Raw genomic sequence first — 21,626 nt, 5'->3', positions numbered from 1 at the left:
TAGAATTATTTCAGTTCCCAGAAAGGATTTTTTTAATCTAAAAAATATTTTCTTTGGGGCACTTGGGTGCTCAGTCAGTTAAGCATCTGTCTTCAGCTAAGGTCATGATCCCAGGGTCCTGAGATCGAGCCCTGCATCGGGCTCTCTGCTCAGCCGGGAGTCTGCTTCTCCCTCTCTTTCTGCCCCTCTCCCCACTCATGTGTGTGCGTGTGCTCTTTCTCTCTCAAAAATAAATGAATAAAATCTTTGAAGAAAATGTTTTCTTTTATGATCATCCTAATGTTCTTTTTGAAATATTTTATGATTAAATATAACATATATAGAGAATATTTCATAAAATATGAACTTACAGCTTAATAATTATAAAGTGAGCACTTAGGTAATCACAAGGTCAAAATAGAACATTGACAGTCCCCCAAAACCTCCTCTTTTGTCCCTTCTCATCATGATGCTCCCCTTCTTTTCTAGAGAAAATTACTATCCTAATTTTATGATAGTTATTTCCTTGATTTTTAAAAACAGTTTAACTATTATGTACATATCTCTAAACAATATAGCTATTTGTGCTTATTTTTTAAATCTATGGAATTGTACTATATGTATTCTTTGAGTCTTGCTTATGTTTCTTAGAGTCATCCATGTTGTCATATGTAACTACTTTCATTTTTTTAAATGTTTTATTTATTTATTTATTTATTTGACAGAGCAATAAAGAGAGAGCACAAGTAGACAGAGTGTAGGCCGAGGGAAAGGGAGAAGCAGGATCCCTGCTGAGCAGGGAGTCTGATGTGGGGCTCAATCCCAGGACCCTGGGATCGTGACCTGAGCCAAAGGCAGCTGCTTAACTGACTGACCCACCCAGGTGCCCATGTTTCATTCATTTTTATTGCTATATGTGTAAATGTATCAGAATTTATCCATTCTAATATTGATTGACATTTGTGTTGTTTGCAGTTTGCAGTAGTTGTGAACAAGACTGTTATGAATAGCCTTTTGCTGCTATGATCTGACTTTGTTCATGTTTCCTCGTGCATGTCATTATTCACAGGTTATATGATTGTAGACAAAAAAATCCAAAAGGATTTACAGATAAATTATTATAATTAGTAAGAGAATACAGCAAGTTTGTGAAATACAAAATATACAAAAATCAATTTTATTTTTATATATTGGCAACAAACTAAAAATGAAATTTAAAAAGATGTCATGTAAATTAACATTAAAAAAATAAGCTCTCTCTGTGAGGCAGTAAAAAACCAATAAAGACAACTTTTTAAGCTACAAAAACATAAGTATCTAAGAACAAAATTTAACAAAAGATGAGACCTTTGGGAAAAATTATAAAATTGTATATTCTTTTAAATTTTCCATATATATAATTATATCATTTACAGATGATAACAGTTTTCTTTCTTCCACTGCAATGCATTATATTTACTTATGTTGCCTTATTGCTACCTTCACTACAGTGTTGAATAGAAGTAATGAGAGCAGTCCTCTTGTCTTGGATGGAAACTTTCAACATCACCATTAAGAATTGATATTTGCTTTTGGGGCACCTGGGTAGTAAAATCAGTTAAGCATCCGACTCTTGATTTCTGCTCAGGTCATGATCTCAGGGTTGTGAGATTAAGCCCCGTGTGGGGCTCTGCTCTAGGTGTGGATCCTGCTTAAGATTCTCTTTCTCCCTCTACCACACCTCCCCAAAAGATACTTGCTTTAGATTTTTGTGAACATATTTATGAGATTATTTCTATCATCTGTTCCTGGTTTGAGTCTTTATCACGCATGAGTGTTAAGTTTTAACAAAAGTTTTTCTGCATCTAATGAGATGATCATATCATTTTTCTCATGTAATCTTTTAATGTGATGAATTACAGTGACTGTTTAACTTTATATCAACATTTTGTTCTTGCAGTAAACCCAACTTGGTCATGATGTATTACTTGTTTTATGTATTGCTGTTTTCAATTTGTTTGTATTTGTTCAGGAGTTTTATATCTAGGTTTGTGGATGAGGTTGCCCCACAACCTTATAATATTCTTATCTGATTATGGTATCAAAGGTTATGTTAACCTAGTAAAACTAACAGAGTGGTAATTCTCCTATTCTCTGAAAGACTTTATTTAACATTGCAATTCTTGGTCTTTGAAAATTTGATTGAACTCTTCAGTGGAATCATCCAGCCCTGTAGTTTACTTTGTGGGGAGATACTTGACTACCAATTAAATTTCTTCAATAGTTACAACTATTTAGGTTTTTTAATGTTCTTTTTGATCTAGAATTGGTTGGATATTATAGTGATTTTTCTACTTTATCAAATTTATTGGCATAAAGTTGTAAATTACATCTTTCCATAATCTTTTCCATTTACAATTTACAACATTTACAAATACGTACGGATGTCCCCTTCTCAGTCCTAATATTGGTTCTATGTTTTCATTGTTCTCCTTTCCGAGTCTCAGCCCTGGGGATAGATGTGAATAGCCAGAAAGAAAGAAAACAAGGGTGTTGGAGATAGAGAAAACAGTATGAGCAAACACACTGAAATGAATGGTATATTCGGTTTTAGTCATTGAAAAGCTTAAGGTGAAGAGTAGCCTTAAGTAAGGCTGAAGGTCAAGTCATAAAGGGCCTTGAATGGATCTTATGGGAGAAAACTTGGTCATATTTTTATTTTTAAGAATTACTATGTACCAAATAAACACTGTGCTAAACATTGGTAGATAAAGTTGACAAGACAAGTTCTCTAGTCTTGGGAAGCTCACAATGTAGTGGGAGAGGCAGTTGTAGAAACAAATTATAGAATACAGTACAATAAATCCTGAAAAAGAAATAAAGTTTATGAGAGCATATACTTTGAGGCTGAAATTTGGCCTTTGTGTCTCTTTTTATTTAGTTCCACTCAGCATCTGCAAGCACTCTCAGCCTTACATTACAGGTAAACATGGAGATCCCTTGGGAGCTGTTAAGATGGGGTAGCCTAGAGAACTTGAGTTAGTACCCAGTCTGACTCCTTTCTAGACTCAGTTCGCTAAGCCTATGTTCATCATTTCAACCAAGCATAATTCAGTTTTATGAAAGCCAGTGATTTCTCTTTCTTCCCTGTAGGTATAGAGAATATCCAGGTAGTGGCTGCAGTTCCACCTTTGATCTGGTTACCATGTATCATGGGCGAAGCACTGGTAAAGGACCCACCACTCCCACGCAGATTTACCAGCAACCTCCAAGGCTTCTCATTGTGCACATTGCTCTACCAGCCTGGGCTGACATCTGCTCCAACCTCTGTGAGGCTCTGCAGAACTTTTTCTCTCTAGCTTGCAGCTTGATGGGCCCCAGCCGCATGTCCCTCTTCAGCTTATACGTGGTACAAAATCAGCACGAGTGTATCCTTCCCTTTGTGGTGAGTATATCTATATTTGATCATTTTATCCTGAAAATAAATATGAGGTTTCTGGGGCAGAGATCACAGTTATTATTACTTACAGTAATAACTATGCTCATACCTCACACCCAATACCCCACAGCAACGCAGGAGAGACAGATGTCATCCTGCACACGAAGGGTTTATGTAGAGGCTGCTTTTAGGCCACAGGCTTGAGCAATGGGAAGTTGGTGAAGGCAGAAGGTCCCATAGCCACCACCTGGCTGAAAACAGACAAGCCCATCAGACAACCCACCTCAAAATATCCATAAGCCCTAACTGACCAATGGGCTACTTAACCAGGCACAGCTACCAAAAAAGGGAAAATTCCATACAACCCATACATCCTCACATTCCCCATACATTCTCACCTTCCCACTTTAAGTACAGCCCCACTCACTGCCTCCTTGCAGGCAGTCTTTCCTTTGCAGTCCTGCCCTCTGCTTCCTTTTGGGTGTATTCAATAAACTTCTCTCTCCTTTGTCTGCCTCACATTGGCTTCCACCTGATTGTCGCCCCCACATTTGGGGGCTCCCATCTGATTGAGAGAGACACCACAGTTTATACTGCAGAAAAGGAACTCCATAATTATTAATCTGAGAGTAAAAATAGGTCACATCTTGCCCTGTTCCACTCCTTAGATGGAGAGAAACCTTGGTATTTACAGTCCTTTGGAATGTAAGCAACCCACTCCTTTCATCCCCCGTTGAAAAGCAAATACAGGGAACTAAGTCAAGTGTCTTCAGAGGTCTCTGGCTAGTAAATCACCCTTTAATTTACAAGATGTTTCCTTTAACTGAATTTCTAGCTTTCTTTGATCAGAAAGTCTAACTATGAAGACATATGAAAGTATTTTCTTTACAGTTCCCTATAGGATTCAGGTGAAAAACCCTCCAAGATTTCAGAAGGCAAATGCTGGGCCCAGGGTTGGGGGGTGCTTTTATGCAGCTTTTTTCAGACAACTATCTCTCCTCCTCCTCAAAGAAATCACTAAAAAATATTTTTTTAAATGCAAATCTTCACTTATATAAAGTTCAGAATCACAGGGATGGGAAAGACTTTAGAGGTTCTAGTGCATCCTTTTCCTAAGGTCACCATGCTTCTGGGATAGTCAGAGAAGGCCTAGTGGAAAATCACAACTTTTATCTCTACCTGGTGGGAATAAGACCTCCTCCTCCTAGGGTCTATGGAAACAACAACAGAGCCTCGACTCCTACCCACCTACCCAACATTAACTGGATATCTCTGCCCCTCCCTATAGAGGTGTTGTCTGAGGAGACGGAGTGGAGGCCCTATGGGAGCTGCAGTAAGGTGTGGTGTCTGTCTCAGTCGTATGGGGACCCCCAAATGTGAAGCAAACCTATGGGGTGGAAGTGGGCATAGGCGGTGAGGATGGAAGTGGGCATGGGCTGTGAAAGGATTCACCGGAGACAGAACAAAGGGATAGAAGTTTATTGAATACGTCCGCAAGGGAGCAGGGAGTGGGATAGAAAAGGAGAGACTTCAGCAAGGAGGCAGTGAGTGGGACTATACTTAAAGCAGGAAGGTGAGGAGGTATGGGGATGTATAAAATTTTCCTGTTTTTGGTAGCTCTGCCTAGTTGTAAGTAGCCCATTTGTCAGTTATGGTCTATGGATATTTTGAGGTGGATCTCCTGATAGACCTGCCTGTATTCAGCCAAGGGTTGGGATCAGTATGGGCCCTTTTGCCTCGCTTTATATTCCATTGCTCAAGCCTGTCACCCAAAAGCGGCCTCCGCATGAGGTACCTTTTTACCTCCAAGGCAGGGTGATGTCAATGAAGGCCTAGCGGAAAGCCAGCACTTTTTTTTTTTTATTAACATGTAATGTATTATTTGTCTCAGGGATACAGGTCTGTGATTCATCAGTGTTTTGCAATACACAGTGCTCACCACAACACATACCCTCCCCAGTGTCCATCACCCAGCTACCCCATCCCTCCCACCCTCTTGCACTCCAGCAACCTCAGTTCGTTTCCTGAGAGTGAGTCTCTTATGATTTGTCTCCTTCTTCTTGTTTCATTTTCCTCTCTTCCCCCATGATCCTCTGCCTTGTTGCTCAAATTCCACTTATCATTGATATCATATGATAATTGTCTTTCTCTGATTGACTTACTTCGCTTAGCATAATACCATCTAGTTCCAAATTTGCTATTTGCACGTTGTTGCAAATAGCAAGATTTTATTTTTGATGGCTGCATAATTATTCCTGTTGGGACAGTCGGTTGGTATACGTCCAAATCCCTACTGTCCCCCCGATGTTATAGCTGACGCTGAGTGGCACGGTCCCACGTCCCCATATATGTGTGTGTGTGTGTGTGTGTGTGTGTGTGTGTGTGTGTGTGTGTGTATACACACACACCAACCACATCTTCTTTATCCATTCATTTGTCATTCATTGGACATATGAGCTCTTTCCATAGTTTGACTGTTGTGGACATATCCACAATATATTGGGGTGCAGGTGCCCCTTTGGATGACTCATTTCTATCTTTGGAGTAAATACCCTGTAGTGCAATTGCTGGGTCATAGGGTAGCTCTATTTTCAACTTTTTGAGGAGTCTCCATACTGTTTTTCAAAGTGGCTGCACCAGCTTTTATTCCCATTCACAGTGTAGGAGGGTTCCTCTTCCTCTACATCCTCACAAACATCTGTTGCTTCCTGACTAAATTTTAGCCATGGTGACTGGTGTGAGGTGGTATCTTATTGTGGTTTTGATTTGTATTTTTCCGATGCTGAGTGATGTTGAGCACTTTTTCATGTGTCTTTTGGCCATTTGAATATCTTTTTTGCAGAAATGTCTGTTCATGTCTTCTGCCCTTTTCTTGATTGGATTATTTGTTCCTTGGGTGTTGAGTTTGATAAGTTCTTTATAAATTTTGGATACGGGGATCCCAGGGTGGCTCAGTTGGTTAAGCATCTGCCTTCCGCTCAGGTCGTGATTCGTGGGTCCTGGGATAGAGTCCCACATCAGGATCCTTGCTCAGCAGGGAGCCCGCTTCTCCCTCTCCCTCTGCCTGCCACTCCCCCTGCTTGTGCTCTCTTTCTCTCTCTCTCTCTCTCTGGCAAATAAGTGAATACATAAAATCTTTATAAATAAATAAATTTTGGATACTAACCCTTTATCTGGTACGTCATTTGCAAATAACTTCTCCCATTCTGTCAGTTGTCTTTTGGTTTTGTTGACTGTTTCCTTTGCTGTGCAAAAGCTTTTTATTTTGGTGAAGTCCAAATAGTTAATTTTTGCCCTTGCTTCCCTTGCTTTTGGTGTTGTGTCTAGGAAGACGCTGCTGCAGCCAAGGGTGAAGAGGTTGCTGTGTGTGTGCTCCTCAAGGATTTTGATGAATTCCTATCTCACATTTAGATCTTCTATCCATTTTGAGTCTTTTTTTGTGTATGGTATAAGGAAATGATCTAGTTTCATTCTTCTGCATGTGGTTTCTGATTTTCTCAACACCATTTGTTGAAGAGACTTGTCTTTTCCATTGGATATTCTTTCCTGCTTTGTTGAAGATTAGTTGACCATAGAGTTGAGAGTCATTTCTGAGTTCTCTATTCTGTTCCATTGATTTATGTGTTTTTATGCCAGAACCATGCTGTCTTGATGATTACAGTCTAGTAGTAGAGGTTGAAGTCCGGAGTTGTGATGCCATCAGCTTCGGTTTTCTTTTTCAACATTTCTCTGGCTATTCAGGGTCTTTTCTGGTTCCACACAAATTTTAGGATTATTTGTTCCATTTCTGTGGAAAAAGTTAATGGTATTTTGATAGAGATTGCACTGAATGTGTAGCTTGCTCGAGGTAGCATAGACATTTTCACGATATTTGTTCTTCTAATCCATGAGCATGGAAATTTTTTCCGTTTCTTTGTGTCTTCGTCAATTTCTTTCATGAGTATTCTATAGTTTTCTGAGTATAGATCCTTTACATCTTTAGTTAGATTTTTCCTAGGTATCTTATGGTTTTTGGTGCAACTGTAAATGGGATCAACTCCTTACTTTCTCTTTCTTCTGTCTCATTGTCAGTGTATAGAAATGCAACTGATTTCTGTGCATTGATTTTATATCCTGCGACTTTACTGAATCCTGTATGAGTTCTAGTAGTTTTGGGGTAGAGTCTTTTGTGTTTTCCACATAAAGTATCATATCATCTGCAAAGAGTGAGAATTTGACTTCTTTGTTGATTCGGATGCCTTTGGTATTTTTTGTTGTTGTTCTCTGATTGCTGAGGCTAAGATTTCTAATACTATATTGAATAGCATTGGTGATGGTGGACATCCCTGCTGTGTTCCTGACCTTAGGGAAAAAGCTCTGTTTTTCCCCACTGAGAATGATATTCTCTGAGGTTTTTTCATAGATGGCTTTTATGATATTGAGGTATGTACCCTCTATCCCTACACTGTGAAGAGTTTTAATCAAGAAAAAATGCTGTACTTTGTCAAATGCTTTTTCTGCATTTATTGAGAGTATCATATGGTTCTTGCTCTTTCTTTTATTAATGTAATGGATCAAGTTGATTGATTTATGGATGTTGAACCAACCTTGCAGCCCAGGAATAAATCCCACATGGTCGTGGTGAATAATCCTTTTAATGTACTGTTGGATCCTGTTGGCAGTATTTTGGTGAGAATTTTTGCATCCATGTTCATCAGGGATATTGGTCTGTAATTCTCCTTTTTGGTGGGATTTTTGTCTGGTTTTGGCATCAAGGTAAAGCTGGCCTCATAAAACGAGTTTGGAAGTTTTCCTTCCATTTCTAATTTTTGGAACAGTTTCAGAAGAATAGGTATTAATTCTTCTTTAAATGTTTGATTGAATTCCTTTGGGAGCCCTGGTCTTGGGCTCTTGTTTGTTGGGAGATTTTTGATTCCTGCTTCAATTTCCTTGCTGGCTATGGGTCTGTTCGGGTTTTCTGTTTCTTCCTGGTCAGTTTTTGTAGTTTCTACATCTCTAGAATACATCCATTTCTTCCCGATTATCTAATTTGTTGGCATATAGTGGCTTATAATATGTTCGTATAATTGTTTGTATTTCTTTGGAGTTGGTTGTTATCTCCTCTTTCATTCATGATTTTATTTATTTGTGTCCTTTCTCTTTTCTTTTTGATAAATCTGGCCAGGGGTTTATGAATCCTATTGATTCTTTCAAAGAACCAACTCCTAGTTTCGTTGATCTGTTCTACTGTTCTTTTGGTTTCTATTTCATTGATTTCTGCTTAATCTTTATTACTTCTCTTCTCCTGCTGGGTTTAGGCTTTATTTGCTGTTCTTTCTCCAATTCCTTTAGGTGTAAGGTGAGGTTGTATATTTGAGAACTTTTTTTGGTTTCTTGAGAAAGGCTTGTACTGCTATGTACTTCCCTCTTTGGATGGCCTTTGCTGCATCTCAAAGATTTTGAATAGCTGTGTTTTCACTTTCATTTGTTTCCATGGTTTTTTAAAATTCTTTAATTTCCTGGTTGACCCATTCATTCTTAGTAGGATGCTCTTTAGCCTCCATGTATTTGAGTGCTTTCCAACTTTCCTCTTGTGACTGAGTTTGAGTTTCAAAGCATTATGGTCCAAAAATATGCAGGGAATGGTCCCAATCATTTGGTACCAGTTGAGACCTGATTTGTGACCCAGGATGTGATCTATTTCAGAGAATGTTCCACGTGCACTAGAGAAGAATGTGTATTCTGTTGCTTTGGGATGGAATGTTCTGAATATATCCGTGAAGATCATCTGGTCCAGTGTGTCATTTAAAACCCTTATTTCCTTGTTGATTTTTTTAAAGATTTATTTATTTATTTATTTATTCATTTGACAGAGCGAGCGAGCGAGAGAGGGAATACAAGCATGTGGAGTGGGAGAAGGAGAAGCAGCTTCCCATGGAGCAGGGATCCTGATGCAGGCTCAATGTGATCGTGACTAGAGCCAAAGGCGAACTCTTAATGACTGAGCCACACAGACACCCCTCCTTGTTATCTTTTGGCTAGATGATTTGTCCATTTCAGTGAGGGGGGTGTTAAAGTCCCCTACTATTATTGTATTATTTGTGTTTCTTTGATTTCCTTATTAATTGGCCTATATAATTGGCTCCTTCCATGTTAGGGGCATAAATATTTACAGTTGTTAGATCCTCTTGTTGGATAAACCCTTTAAGTATAATATAGTGTCCTCCTTCATCTCGTATTACAGTCTTTGGTTTAAAATCTCATTTGTCGGGGCACGTGGGTGGCTCAGTGGGTTAGAGCCTCAGCTTTCGGCTCAGTTCATGATCCCGGGGTCCTGGGATTGAGCCCCGCATGGGGCTCTCTGCTCGGCAGTTGGCCTGCTTCCCCCTCTCTCTCTGCCTGCTTCTCTGCCTACTTGTGATCTCTGCCTGACTTGTGATCTCTGTCTGTGAATAAATAAATAAAATCTTTGAAAAAAATAAAATAAAATAAAATCTCATTTGTCTGATATAAGGATTGCCACCCCAGCTTTCTTTTGTTGTCCATTAGCATGATAAATTGTTTTCCACCCCCCCCCATTTCAATTTGGAGGTATCTTTGCATCTAAAATGAGTCTCTTGCTGACAGCATATTGATGGGTCTTGCTTTTTTATCCAATCTGATACCCTGTATCTTTTGATTGGGGCATTTAGCCCATTTACATTCAGGGTAACTATTGAAAGATAGGAATTAAGTGTGATTGTATTGCTTGAAGTAATTGCCTCTGTTCCTTTCTGGTCTATGCTACCTTTGAGCTCTCTCTGCTTAGAGGACCCATTTTCAATATTTTTTGCAGGGCTGGTTTGGTGTTTGCAAATTCTTTTATTTCTCATTCTATTTTCAGTGACAGCCTAGCTGGATAAAGTATTCTTGGCTGCATATTTTTCTCATTTAGTACCATGAAGATACCATGCCAGTCCTTTCTGGCCTGCTAGGTCTCTGTGGATAGGTCTACTGCTAACCTAATGTTTCTACTGTTGTAAGTTATAGACATCTTGTCCCAAGCTGTGAAAACCCAGGACTTCTATGGCCATCTGATGGTAATGAAACTTCCCCATCCTAGGGTGTCAGTGGGAACCATGTAGAAAGCCTAAATTTCCACTTCCACCCAGAAGTAACAAGGCACCCTTCCCTCTAGGCTCAGAATCAGAAGCCAGAGTCACATTCCAACCTGGCTTACTTCCCCCATTAGCACAGTATCAGGAGAAGCCTGCTAAAGCAGAAGATTGAAATAAGATCCAGAGTTCTGTAATACCCAAAATGTCCAGAATACAATAAAAAGTCACTTGTTATATCAAGAACCAGAGGGGTGTCTAGGTGGTTCAGTCAGTTAAGTGTTTGCCTTCAGCTCAGGTCATGATCCCAGGGCCCTGGGATCAAGCCCCACATCAGGCTCCTTGCTTAGCAGGGAGCCTGTTTCTCCCTCTCCTTCTGCCTGTCCCTCCCCCGTCTTGTGCTTGCTTAATGTCTCTCTCTCTCTGTCTCTCTCTCTCTCTCTCTCTCTCTCTCTCTGTCAAATAAATAAATAAAATCTTAAAAAAAGAAAAAAAAAGAACCAGAAAAATCTCAACATGAATGAGAAGACAACAGGCACCAACACTGAGATGACACAGATACTGGAATTATCTGGGGAAAAAAAAAAAAAAAACAGAAGCAACCATTGTAAAAATGCTTCAACAGCACTTATGAACATTCTTGGAATAGATGGAAAAATAAAAAGTCTCACCAAAAAAAAGGAAGGGTAAAGAAGAGCCAAGAGCATCTGGGTAGCTCAGTCATTAAGTGTCTGCCTTCAGCTCAGGTCATGATCCCAGTGTCCTGGGATCAAGCCCTGCATCAGTCTCTCTGCTCAGCGGGAAGCCTGCTTCTCCATCTCCCACTCCCTCTGCTTGTGTTCTCTTTCTCACTGTCTTCTTTCTGTCAAATAAATAAATAAAATCTTTTTTAAAAAGAAAAAAAAAAGAAGAGCCAAGTAGATTTTTTTTTTTAAGATTTTATTTATTTATTTGAGAGAGTGAGTGAAGGGAGAGGAAGGAACAAGGAGAGTGGCAGGCAGAGGGAGAAGCAGACTCCCAGCTGAGCAGGGAGCCCTACATGGGTCTCCATTCTAGAACTCCAAGATCATGACATGAGCCAAAGGCACTTAACTGACTGAGCCACCCAGGTACCCCCATATAGACATTTTAGAACTGAAAAATACAATAACCAAAATTTAAAAAGCAAAAATCTTTAATGGATGGGCTCAACAGCAGAATAGAGAGGACAGAGAAAAGAATCAGTGAACGTGAAGAAATTACCCAATCTGAGTAAGAGAAAGAAGACAGACTTTGAAAAATGAACAAACCCATAGGGACAGGTAAGACTATAACAGAAGATCTAAATTTCATATGATCAAAGTTCAAGAGGAAAGGGGAAGAGGGTGGGGCTGAAAAAATATTTAAAGAAATAATCACTGAAAATTTCCCAAATTTGTAAAAAGTTATAAACCTAGATATTCAAGAGGTTGGTGAGCCCAAAGAGGATAAATGCAAATAAATCTGTTCTTAGACACATCATAACCAAACTTCTAAAAACTAAAGGCCAACTCTTAAAAGCAGAGCACTGCCATCTTACCTATAAGGGGAAAACAATCAAGTAACAATAGCTTTTATCATCAGAAACCATGGAGACCAGAGGAAATGTCACATTTCACATTTTTCAAATGCTAAAAGAAAAGAACCCTTGATAGAACTCTGTATCCAGTGAAAATATCCTTAAGGAATGAATCAGAAATGAAGATATTCTTAGATAAAGGAAAACTAAGAGAATTTGTCATCCGCAGACCTACCTTAACAGAATGGTAAATGAAGATCTTGAAACAGAAAGGAAATTATAAAAGAAAAAATCTTGGGATATCCAGAAGGAAGAAAGAACAATGGAAAGAATAAAATATAATAAATATAATAGACTTTCTATTGAGTTTTCTAAATTATATTTGACAGTTAAAGCAAAACTTGTAACATTGTCTGATGTGGATGTTAATGTATATAGAGGAAATATTTAAAATAATTGCATTATAAACAGAAGTAAAGAGACCTTCTACATAAAATATATATATAATGTAACACTTAGAGCAACCACTTAAAGATCAATACAAAGACACTCAAATACTATAGATAAATCAAAATGGAATTCTAAAAAATTCTTTAAAAAACTTAAGTAACCCACAGTCAGATAGGTAAAAGAAAACAGAGAAACAAAAACAACAACAAATAAATTGGCAGGTTGACATACCAATAGTTACAGTAAATGAAAATGGTCTAAGTATATCAATTAAAAGACATAGGTTGGCAGAGTGGGTAAAAATGACCCAGCTATATATGCTATCTAAAAGAAACTAATTTCAAACACAGCAGAATTAGGTTGGAAAGTATAGGGTTGAAAAAGATAGACCCTGATACATTAACCAAAACAAACCAGAAGTTGCTATATTAATATATAGTAGACTTCAGAACAAAGAATATCAGGTAGAGAAAGGAATATTAAATGATGATAAAAGAATCAAACCAAGAAGAAAAAATAGCAATCTTACATGTGTGCACACTGAACAAAAGAGCTGCAAAATATGTGAAGCAAAAACTGATAGAACTGAAAGAAGAAATAAACAAATCCACAATTAAACTTGGAGGCTTTAGATACCTTCTTGACAATTGATAAAACAACTAGACGAGAAAAATCTACAAGTAGCCAATAGGATCTAATCAACATTTATAGTATATTCCACTCAACAAGAGCAGAATACGCAATCTTTTCAAGCACCCACAGAACATTTCTTGACCATATCCTGGGCCATAAAAGAATCTTCAACCAATTTGAAAGAGTTTGAAGTCATACACAATTTGTTCTCTAACCATAGTAGAGTCAAACTAGAAATCAATAACAGAAACATAACCGTAACATCTCCAAACACTTGGAAACTAAACAACACATTTGCAGATAACTCATGGATCAAAGAAGAAATGGCAAGGGAATATTTTAAAATATATTGAATTGCATGAACATTTAAATACTACATACCAAAATGTGTGGAATTCAGCTAAAGCGGTGCTAAGAGGGAGATTTATAGCACTAAATGCTTACATTAAAAATGGAAATATAGGGGCACCTGGGTGGCTCAGTCTTTAAGTGCCTGTCTTCAGCTCAGGTCATAATCTCAGGGTCCTGGGATCGAGCCCTACAAGGGGCTCCCTGCTCAGCAGGAAGCCTGCTTCTCCCTCTCTCACTCTCCCTGCTTATGTTCTCTCTCTTTCTCTCTCTCTCTCTCTCTCTGTCAAATACATAAATAAATCATTTAAAAAAAGAAATGGAAATATATAATTCAAAATCAATAACATAAGATCACACCTCAGGAAACTAGAAAAGGAGGAACAAAAACCCAAAGCAAGCTGGAGGTAGGAAATAATAAAACGTATAAATGAATAAAATTGAAAACAGAGAAAAGGAAAATGATGAAACAAAAGCTGATTCTTCAAAATGATCAGTTAACATTGACAAACCGCTAGCAAGATGTGAATCTACAGGAGTGGTAATATGGCATAGAACTCAAAGCAAACATTGTAGCAAGGTCAATTTCTTGGTTTTAAAACTGAGCTATAGTTATGTAAGACGCAAGCACTGGAAGAAACTAGGTGAAGGGTACATAGGACCTGTCTACAATTTTGCAACTTTCTGTGGATCTATAAGTATTTCAAAATAAAAAGCTAAAGAAAAACAAAGGTGATTTTACACACTCACTAGAATGGCTACAATGAAAAAGGCAATCCTGACAAGCAATACCAAGTGTTGGTGACAATGGGAAGAAACTATAACCCTAGTTCATTGCTAACAGTAAGGTAAAATGATACAACCACTTTGGAAAATAGTTTGTCAAATTCTTAAAAAGTTAAATATACAACTTCCATGTAACCTAACAGTTCCACTCCCAGAAATCTAACCAACAGAAATGAACAGAAATCCATACCAACACATTTACATGAATGTTCATGGCAGCATTATTCATAATAGCCACAAACTGGAAACGGTTTAAATGTCTATTAACTGGTGAATAGATAAATAAAATATATAATTCTCACTGTGTATAATCTGTGATTATATATACCGTATCAGTACACTGAGGACACAATGAAAGTGGTAGTGATATTTGCAGCCATGTGGCAGGTATGTTCCTCTGTTGTGCTCTTTTCCTTGTGCATGTCTGTCCCGTGATCACATTTGGCTTTTTCTATCTTCTGTCAGGCAATAGGGGTAGAGAAAGTAGACAGTTATCTAGAAGGGCAAATGAAGATAGATATTCAGCATAAGGAGGCTTTTTTGGAGAGATGAGCTCATGTACTGAAAGTTAAAGGATTTTCCCCCTTTCTCAAGTGGCTATGTTGTATACCTCAGGCACTCCTCAGTACATTTAGCCCTAGATAAATCCCTTGATTCCTTAATCATTTCATTGGGAAAGGCAGACATTTCTAGACTATAAATCACTGACTAGTAACTCGGGAAAAACTGCAAGTCAAAAATCCTTCCAAAAGAACAGTAAGTTCAACCTATTTATGAGCTCAAGAAAATTACTGGAACAATGCCATTACCTTATGTATGGAGCAACCCAATCTTTGTTTAAGGAAAAATGTTATCTTAAATCCACTGTCTCTAACCTATATAAGTATCTAACATTTTCTATCCGCAAAGTTAGCTCAAAATACAATGGTAAAAGACAGCAGGCAGGAAATCTTGCCCAGGGTGAATACCTCAATATATCGCTTCATATTTAATTTCTGAGTATTCCATTTCTGAGTATAACCCAGAGCTTTTCATAAGGAATAATGACAGAGGAACCATAATTAAAATATTAGAATTCCTTTTATATCCATTGTGCCCGTAATATAAATAAATCTGACCAAAATGATTAATCTCTTCTCAAAGCAGAATTTTGGAAGAATTACAGTGAATATCTTACCAATTCTTCTATCTTTTCATGAGAACAAAGGAATTATTTAAATCATATATAGTCTACAGTGGAATTTTAGGACGAATATTGGTCTAATTTGGCTATAACATTTATTTCCTCATCCTTAATAGCTGACATTCAAATGAAATTATATGAAAGTAACAGATAACAAGGATATATTTCATTAAACAGTATAAAAGTAAACTCCAATAAAGATAATATAGTAAACTATTATTGAGTGCTACGGGAGAGGGAGGAGAAGAGTAAGAAAAGGAAATATACAAATTTTGTCATTGTTTATTTTGAAGATTTTTGTTATTCATTAATGGATAGTACTGAAGAAATAAGGGAATTATATAAACATGTAGTTATAAATACTAAAACAAATACGAGCCTTTTTAATTATGACAGTAAAAGCTTACATAGAACAAAAAGTCATACAGTATAGTGATTTTTCAAAAGCTCTGAAAATAAATCTGCCTTCGCTCAGGTCATGATCCTAGGGCCCTTGGGATGGAGACCCCTGTTGGGCTCCCTGCTCAGTGGGGAGCCTGGGAAGTCAGCTTCTCCCTCCCTTTCTGCCCCTCCTCCAGCTCTTGCACAAGTGCACATGCATGCACTCTCTCTCTCTCTCTCTCAGTAAATAAGTAAAACCTCAAAAAAAAAAAAAAACTATGTGGGGTGCCTGGATGGCTCAGTCTGTTAAGTCTCTGCCTTGGGCTCAGGTCATGATAGCAGGACCCTGAGATTGAGCCCTGCATCAGGCTCCTTTTTTGTCAGGGACCCTGCTTCTCCCTCTCCCTCTGCCTGCCTTTCCCTCCTGTTTGTGAGCAAGCTCTCTCTCTCTGTCAAATAAATAAAATCTAAAAAAAAAAAAAAAAAAGTTTATGAAAATAGAGTATAGGTTAATATAAAACAAGTATATCTGTCATATCAATAAATATAAGTATGCTAAACCCACCTATTAAAAATTCTGCTTTGTTGGGGTGCCTGGGTGGCTCAGTTGTTAAGCGTCTGCCTTCGGCTCAGGTCATAATCTTAGGGTCCTGGGACCAAGCCCCGCATTGGGCTCCCTGGTCAGTGGAAAGCCTGCCTCTCCCTTTCCCACTCCCCTAGCTTGTGTTCCCTCTATTGCTGTGTCTGTATTTGTCAAATAAATAACATCTTTTAAAAAAATTCTGCTGTGTTAAAAAGATAGAGCTGCAAAAAGTTATTCAGAAAGGTTGACAATGAAAGAAAGGGCAAAGGACTAGGCAAATGAACCTCCCCCCACCAAAAAAAAGGACATGATCTTAATATCAGACAAGGTTGAATTTGGAGCAAAAAGCACTAAATGACACTAAGAATGTCACTTTAACACTAGACACAAAGTAGAGAAAAGTAGAGAATATGAATACATATGGACGATAGTCAGTACAGAAGGTTTGTTGGAGGGGGAATCTATAGAAAATATATCAGTTTTGAGTACCTATGTACCAAATAACAAAGCACCAACATTTTTAGGAGAAATATGATCATACATATGTATGAAATCTCCACCCTCCTCAAGTGTTCATGGAATATTCACAAAAGACAGTCATATATTAAGCCATAAATAAACCCAAAAGTTTAATGAATTCCAAAAATGTTAATAGCTCACTCAACATTTTCTGAACACTCTGCAGTAAAACTAGAAATAAATGACAAAAGCAGAGAAAAAAAAGTATCTACCCAATGGAAATTTTTTTTTAAGATTTTTATTTATTTATTTGAAAGAGATCACAAGTAGGCAGAAAGGCAGGCAGAGAGAGGGGGAGGAAGCAGGCTCCCCGCTGAGCAGAGAGCCCAATGCAAGGCTCGATCCCAGGACCCTGAGATCATGACCTGAGCTGAAGGCAGAGGCTTTAACCCACTGAGCCACCCAGGCACCCTCCCAATGGAAATTTTTAACTGTTAAATAAATTTGGAGTCAAAAGGAAATCCAAACTAAAATTGCAGTATGTGTAGGAAATAATAACAATAATAAAATACTACATATCAGAACCTATGGGTTATAAAAAAAATGCAATGCTAAAAGGAAATTTTATCTTTAAACTGTATTAATTTATTTTAATTGCATTAGTAAACAAGAAAAACTGTAAATAAATGAAGCATGCAACTTAACAACAAAAGACAAAAAAAAAAAAAAAACCTAAGGAGAGCTGAAGAAAGGAAATAGTAAAGATAAAAACAAAAAATAATGAATATGAAAATAGAAAATGGTGGAACAAATTAATAAACCCAAATTTGTACCTTGGGGAAAGAGTAGTAGACAGATAAACCATTAGTAAACTTCGTTTGAGGAGAAGGGCAGGAGAAGGTGCCTATATACAAAATATGATAAGGAGAAAAGAACCACATACACTTGGGTGAAATGCATAACTCTACATGCAAATATAATTACCAAAATTAAGTTCAGAAGAGAGAGAAAAATCTAAACTCACCATTTCCCATAAAACAAAGTTGCCCAAGAGCTGCCTTCCTCCAAAACAAAGTACTGAAACCAAATGATTTTAAAGGGGAGTAATACTAAAGTTTTAAAGAACAGATCATTACTATGTTTTTTAATTGTTTCATCACACAGGAAAGAAAAACCCTCCAAATCCTTTTTATTGAAAATGACATAATATTTATACTAGAACCCAACAAAATATTGCACAAGAAAAGCCACAGCAAGTCTCATTTATGAATATTCAAAATCCCAAATAAAGTACAGGCAATAGAATCCAGCCATATATTTTTTTTCCTAAGCTTTATTTATTTATTTGAGAGAGAGAGAGCGGGGGCAGGGAGGCAGATGGAAAGGGAGAGAGAGAATCTCAAGTAGACTCCCCACTGAGCATGGAGCCTGACAGAGGGATCTGTCTCACAACCCTGAGATAATGACCTGAGCTGAAATCAAGAGTTGGAGGCTTAACTAACTGAGCCACCCAGGCACCCTCAGCTTATATTTAAAAAGATCACATACCAGGAATTTTTTTTTAAATGGTACAATATTAGGGAATCCATTAATACAGTTTACTGTATTGATACATCTAAGAAAAAATATGATCATGTTCATTTCCATAAATACTGAAAAAAGCATGTAATAAAATGCAACATCCAGTCTTAAGTCTAAAATCTTAGAAGATTTTAATATAATAGGTATAGGTAACTATTCCTGAGCACAATATAGGTTTATGACAGCTCAAGAATCAAATCATACTTAATGAAGACACTAAATATATTCCTGTGTTATCATCATTATTACTTAAAAGTATTCCAGAGATTTTCACTGATGCAATTGTACAAAGGAAATAAATTGGAATATAAAGATAGGAAAGAAGGATATAAAATGATTGCTATCTGCAGATTAGTAATGTTCAAGAGAATAAACTAGAAAATTATTTCTTTTCTTTTTTTTTTTAAAGATATTTATTTATTTACTTGTTTATTTATTTGACAGACAGAGATCACAAGTAGGCAGAGAGGCAGGCTGAGAGAGAATAGGAAGCAGGCTCCCTGCTAAGCAGAGAGCCTGATGCAGGGCTCGATCCCAGGGCCCTGGGATCATGACCTGAGCTGAAGACAGAGGCTTTAACCCACTGAGTCACCCAGGCGCCCCTAGAAAATTATTTCAAACAATGAAAGAACTCATGACAATAGTCTGGTACAAGAACTAATACAGATATTAATACCCTTCATATATTCCAAACAACAGATTTGAAGGTAAAGTGGCAGAAAAGATCTCAGACAATAACCAAAATTATCAGACACTTAGGATTGAAATTAATATATGTGCAGGACTCATATGAATTAAAATGCTATTGAGAAACACAAAAAAAATTGCACAAATTAAAAGTCATTAATTTTGGGGAAGAGTCAGACCAGAAAGATGTCCATTATCTCTAAATTAATCTGTAAATATAATGGAATTCCTGATGAAATTTCTAACAAGAATACTGGACATCCTAGACTTTTTTTAAAAGACTTTATTTATTTATTTGACAGAGAGAGATCATAAGTAGGCAGAGAGGCAGGCAGAGAGAGAAGAGGAAGCAGGCTCCCTGCCTAGCAGAGAGCCTGATGCAGGACTCGATCCCAGGACCCCGAGATCACGACCTGAGCCAAAAGCAGAGGCTTAACCCTCTGAGCCACCCAGGTGCCCCAAAACTGGACATCCTAATAATAAACTTCAAATTAGAAGCGAAAGGGAAAAAAGGCAAAAAACAGCTAGGAACTATTCCTCTCAAATATTAAACATATTCAAAGTGTGATACTGGAGATTGAAAAGATAGGGCAATGTAATGTAATTTAAAATCCAGAAAAAGACCCAAATATATGTGGGAATTTAGTATATAATAAAGATGATATTTAACATTAATGGGAGTGGGGGTCGCCTGTGTGGCTCACTCAGTTAAGCATTTGACTCCTGATTTCAGCTCAGGTCATAATCTCAGAGTTGTGAGATTGAACCCCCTATCAGGCTCCATGCTGGGAGTGGAGCCTGCTTAAGATTCTTTCTCTGCTCTTTCTCTGCCCTTGCCCACCTCTCTCTCCCTCTTTTTAATTAATTAATTAGTTAATTAATTTAAATTAATTGGAGGGGCACCTGGCTGGCTTAGTCAGAAGACCACGAGACTCTGGATGTCAGGGTTGTGAGTCTGAATGCCATGTAGGGTGTAGAGATTACTAAAAATAAATAAATGTAGCAATAAATTAAAAATTAAAAAATAATAAAATTTATTGGAAATAATAATCCAATAAATGCTTGGGTCAACTGGATAGCCATGTACGAAAAAAGTAAATTAGATCCATACACATTGCTTACATCAGTATAAAGTCCAGATAGATCAAAATTTTAAATGTAAAAATTGATACTATATATGTAGGAGAACAGACTGTATCAGTCAGAGTCCAATCAGGAGAGAGAAACCACACAGTGATTTAAACAAGGGAAGTTTATATGGAAAATTTTAACATCATTTAACATATTAAACTATGATAATAAAGCAACTGTAAGATATGAGAACTTTCTATGGTACCTTAGGGCTGAGGTAGTGATGCCTAGGAAGGACAAACTTGAAAAGTATATTCCTTTCCCAAGGCTGGACTTCAGGACCAGTTGGAGAAAGTATAGTTGCAGCTGACCAGATACAAAGAAGTTCACCGGTTTTTCCAAGCCAGAGCTGGTCCCTGGTTACTGTGAAAGCAGGATGCAATCTTCCAGATGTTGGTGAGCTGTAATCAGGGACTGGTGCATAAGTGTGTAGAGTGGAGATATCAACATAGACAGGATGCCTAGACCAGACAGCGTCCATGTGGAAATTGCAGCATCATTGGGAGGGCCACAGGAGACAAATTTCTGAGGTGAGCAGAGGGAGTGAGGCATTTGTGCAGGCAGGAGACCTGAAGCAGGCAGTGTCTGTGCCAAAAGGATTGCTGAAAGGTGATCACCAAGCCAGGGCTAAGAGGTTGCAGTGTCTTAGCTCAGGATGTCATAACAACAAAATTCTAAAAACTAGACAGCTTAAACAATACATATTTATTTTCTCAAATTTTGGGAGACTAGAAGTTCGAAATCAGGGTGTGAGCGTGGCCAGGTTCTGGTGAGAGCTCTCTTCTGGCTTACAGACAGTAGTAGACTTGTTGTTTGCTCAGATGACCTTTCCTCAGCGCATGTATGTGAAGAGAGAGAGAGCTCTGGTGTCCTTCCTCTTCTTTAGAAGGTCACCAGAGACTGCATCCTTTTGACCTCCTCTAAACCTAATTACCTCTCAAAGGCCTCACTTAAATGCTACCACAGTAGGAGTTAGGGCTTAAGTATATGAATTTTAAGGGAACATAAACATTTAGTCTCTAAATTCAAGGGACTGTTAATTTGGGGCACTATATGCTAGTGTGAGGCACTATCAGATGTTCTCATACCCCACTGCTTTCAGCAGGAGAACATCTTCCTCCTGCAGTGTTCCTCCAGTGCTCTCTATTCAAATGTTTAACATCATGTCCATGTAAAGGAGAAATGTTTAAAGGGATTTTGTCCATTACTGCAGCGATCTGTTGAAAGGTGAATTAGATCTTAGAGGCAGTAAGTTGACAATTAGCTCACAAACCATGGAGGAAAATATCAGAGTAAGAAAGGTTTTTCTAACCATAACATAAAACCCAAAATTCTAAAAGTGAAAGATTAGTAAATTCAGCTATATAAGGGCATCTTATACATATAAGGGTGGTTCA

At 37.7% G+C, this 21,626-nt stretch overlaps 1 protein-coding gene across 1 annotated transcript in view; it reads left to right on the top strand.

Moving 5' to 3' along the window:
• Positions 1–3,163: 3,163 nt before the first annotated feature.
• LOC111148156 (meiosis 1 associated protein) overlaps positions 3,164–21,626 on the top strand; it is a 54,432-nt gene continuing 35,969 nt past the window's right edge. Inside the window, exon 1 of the mRNA XM_022504598.1 lies at positions 3,164–3,403. Coding sequence (XP_022360306.1) covers positions 3,164–3,403 — 240 coding nt within the window. The remainder of the gene's footprint in view (positions 3,404–21,626) is intronic.

The sequence above is a fragment of the Enhydra lutris genome, unplaced genomic scaffold, assembly GCF_002288905.1.
Source record: "Enhydra lutris kenyoni isolate GAN:26980312 unplaced genomic scaffold, ASM228890v2 scaffoldscaffold18, whole genome shotgun sequence".
NCBI lineage: Eukaryota > Metazoa > Chordata > Mammalia > Carnivora > Mustelidae > Enhydra > Enhydra lutris.
The sequence above is the reverse complement of the archived record's forward strand: the minus strand, read 5'-3'. Positions and strand labels throughout refer to the sequence as shown.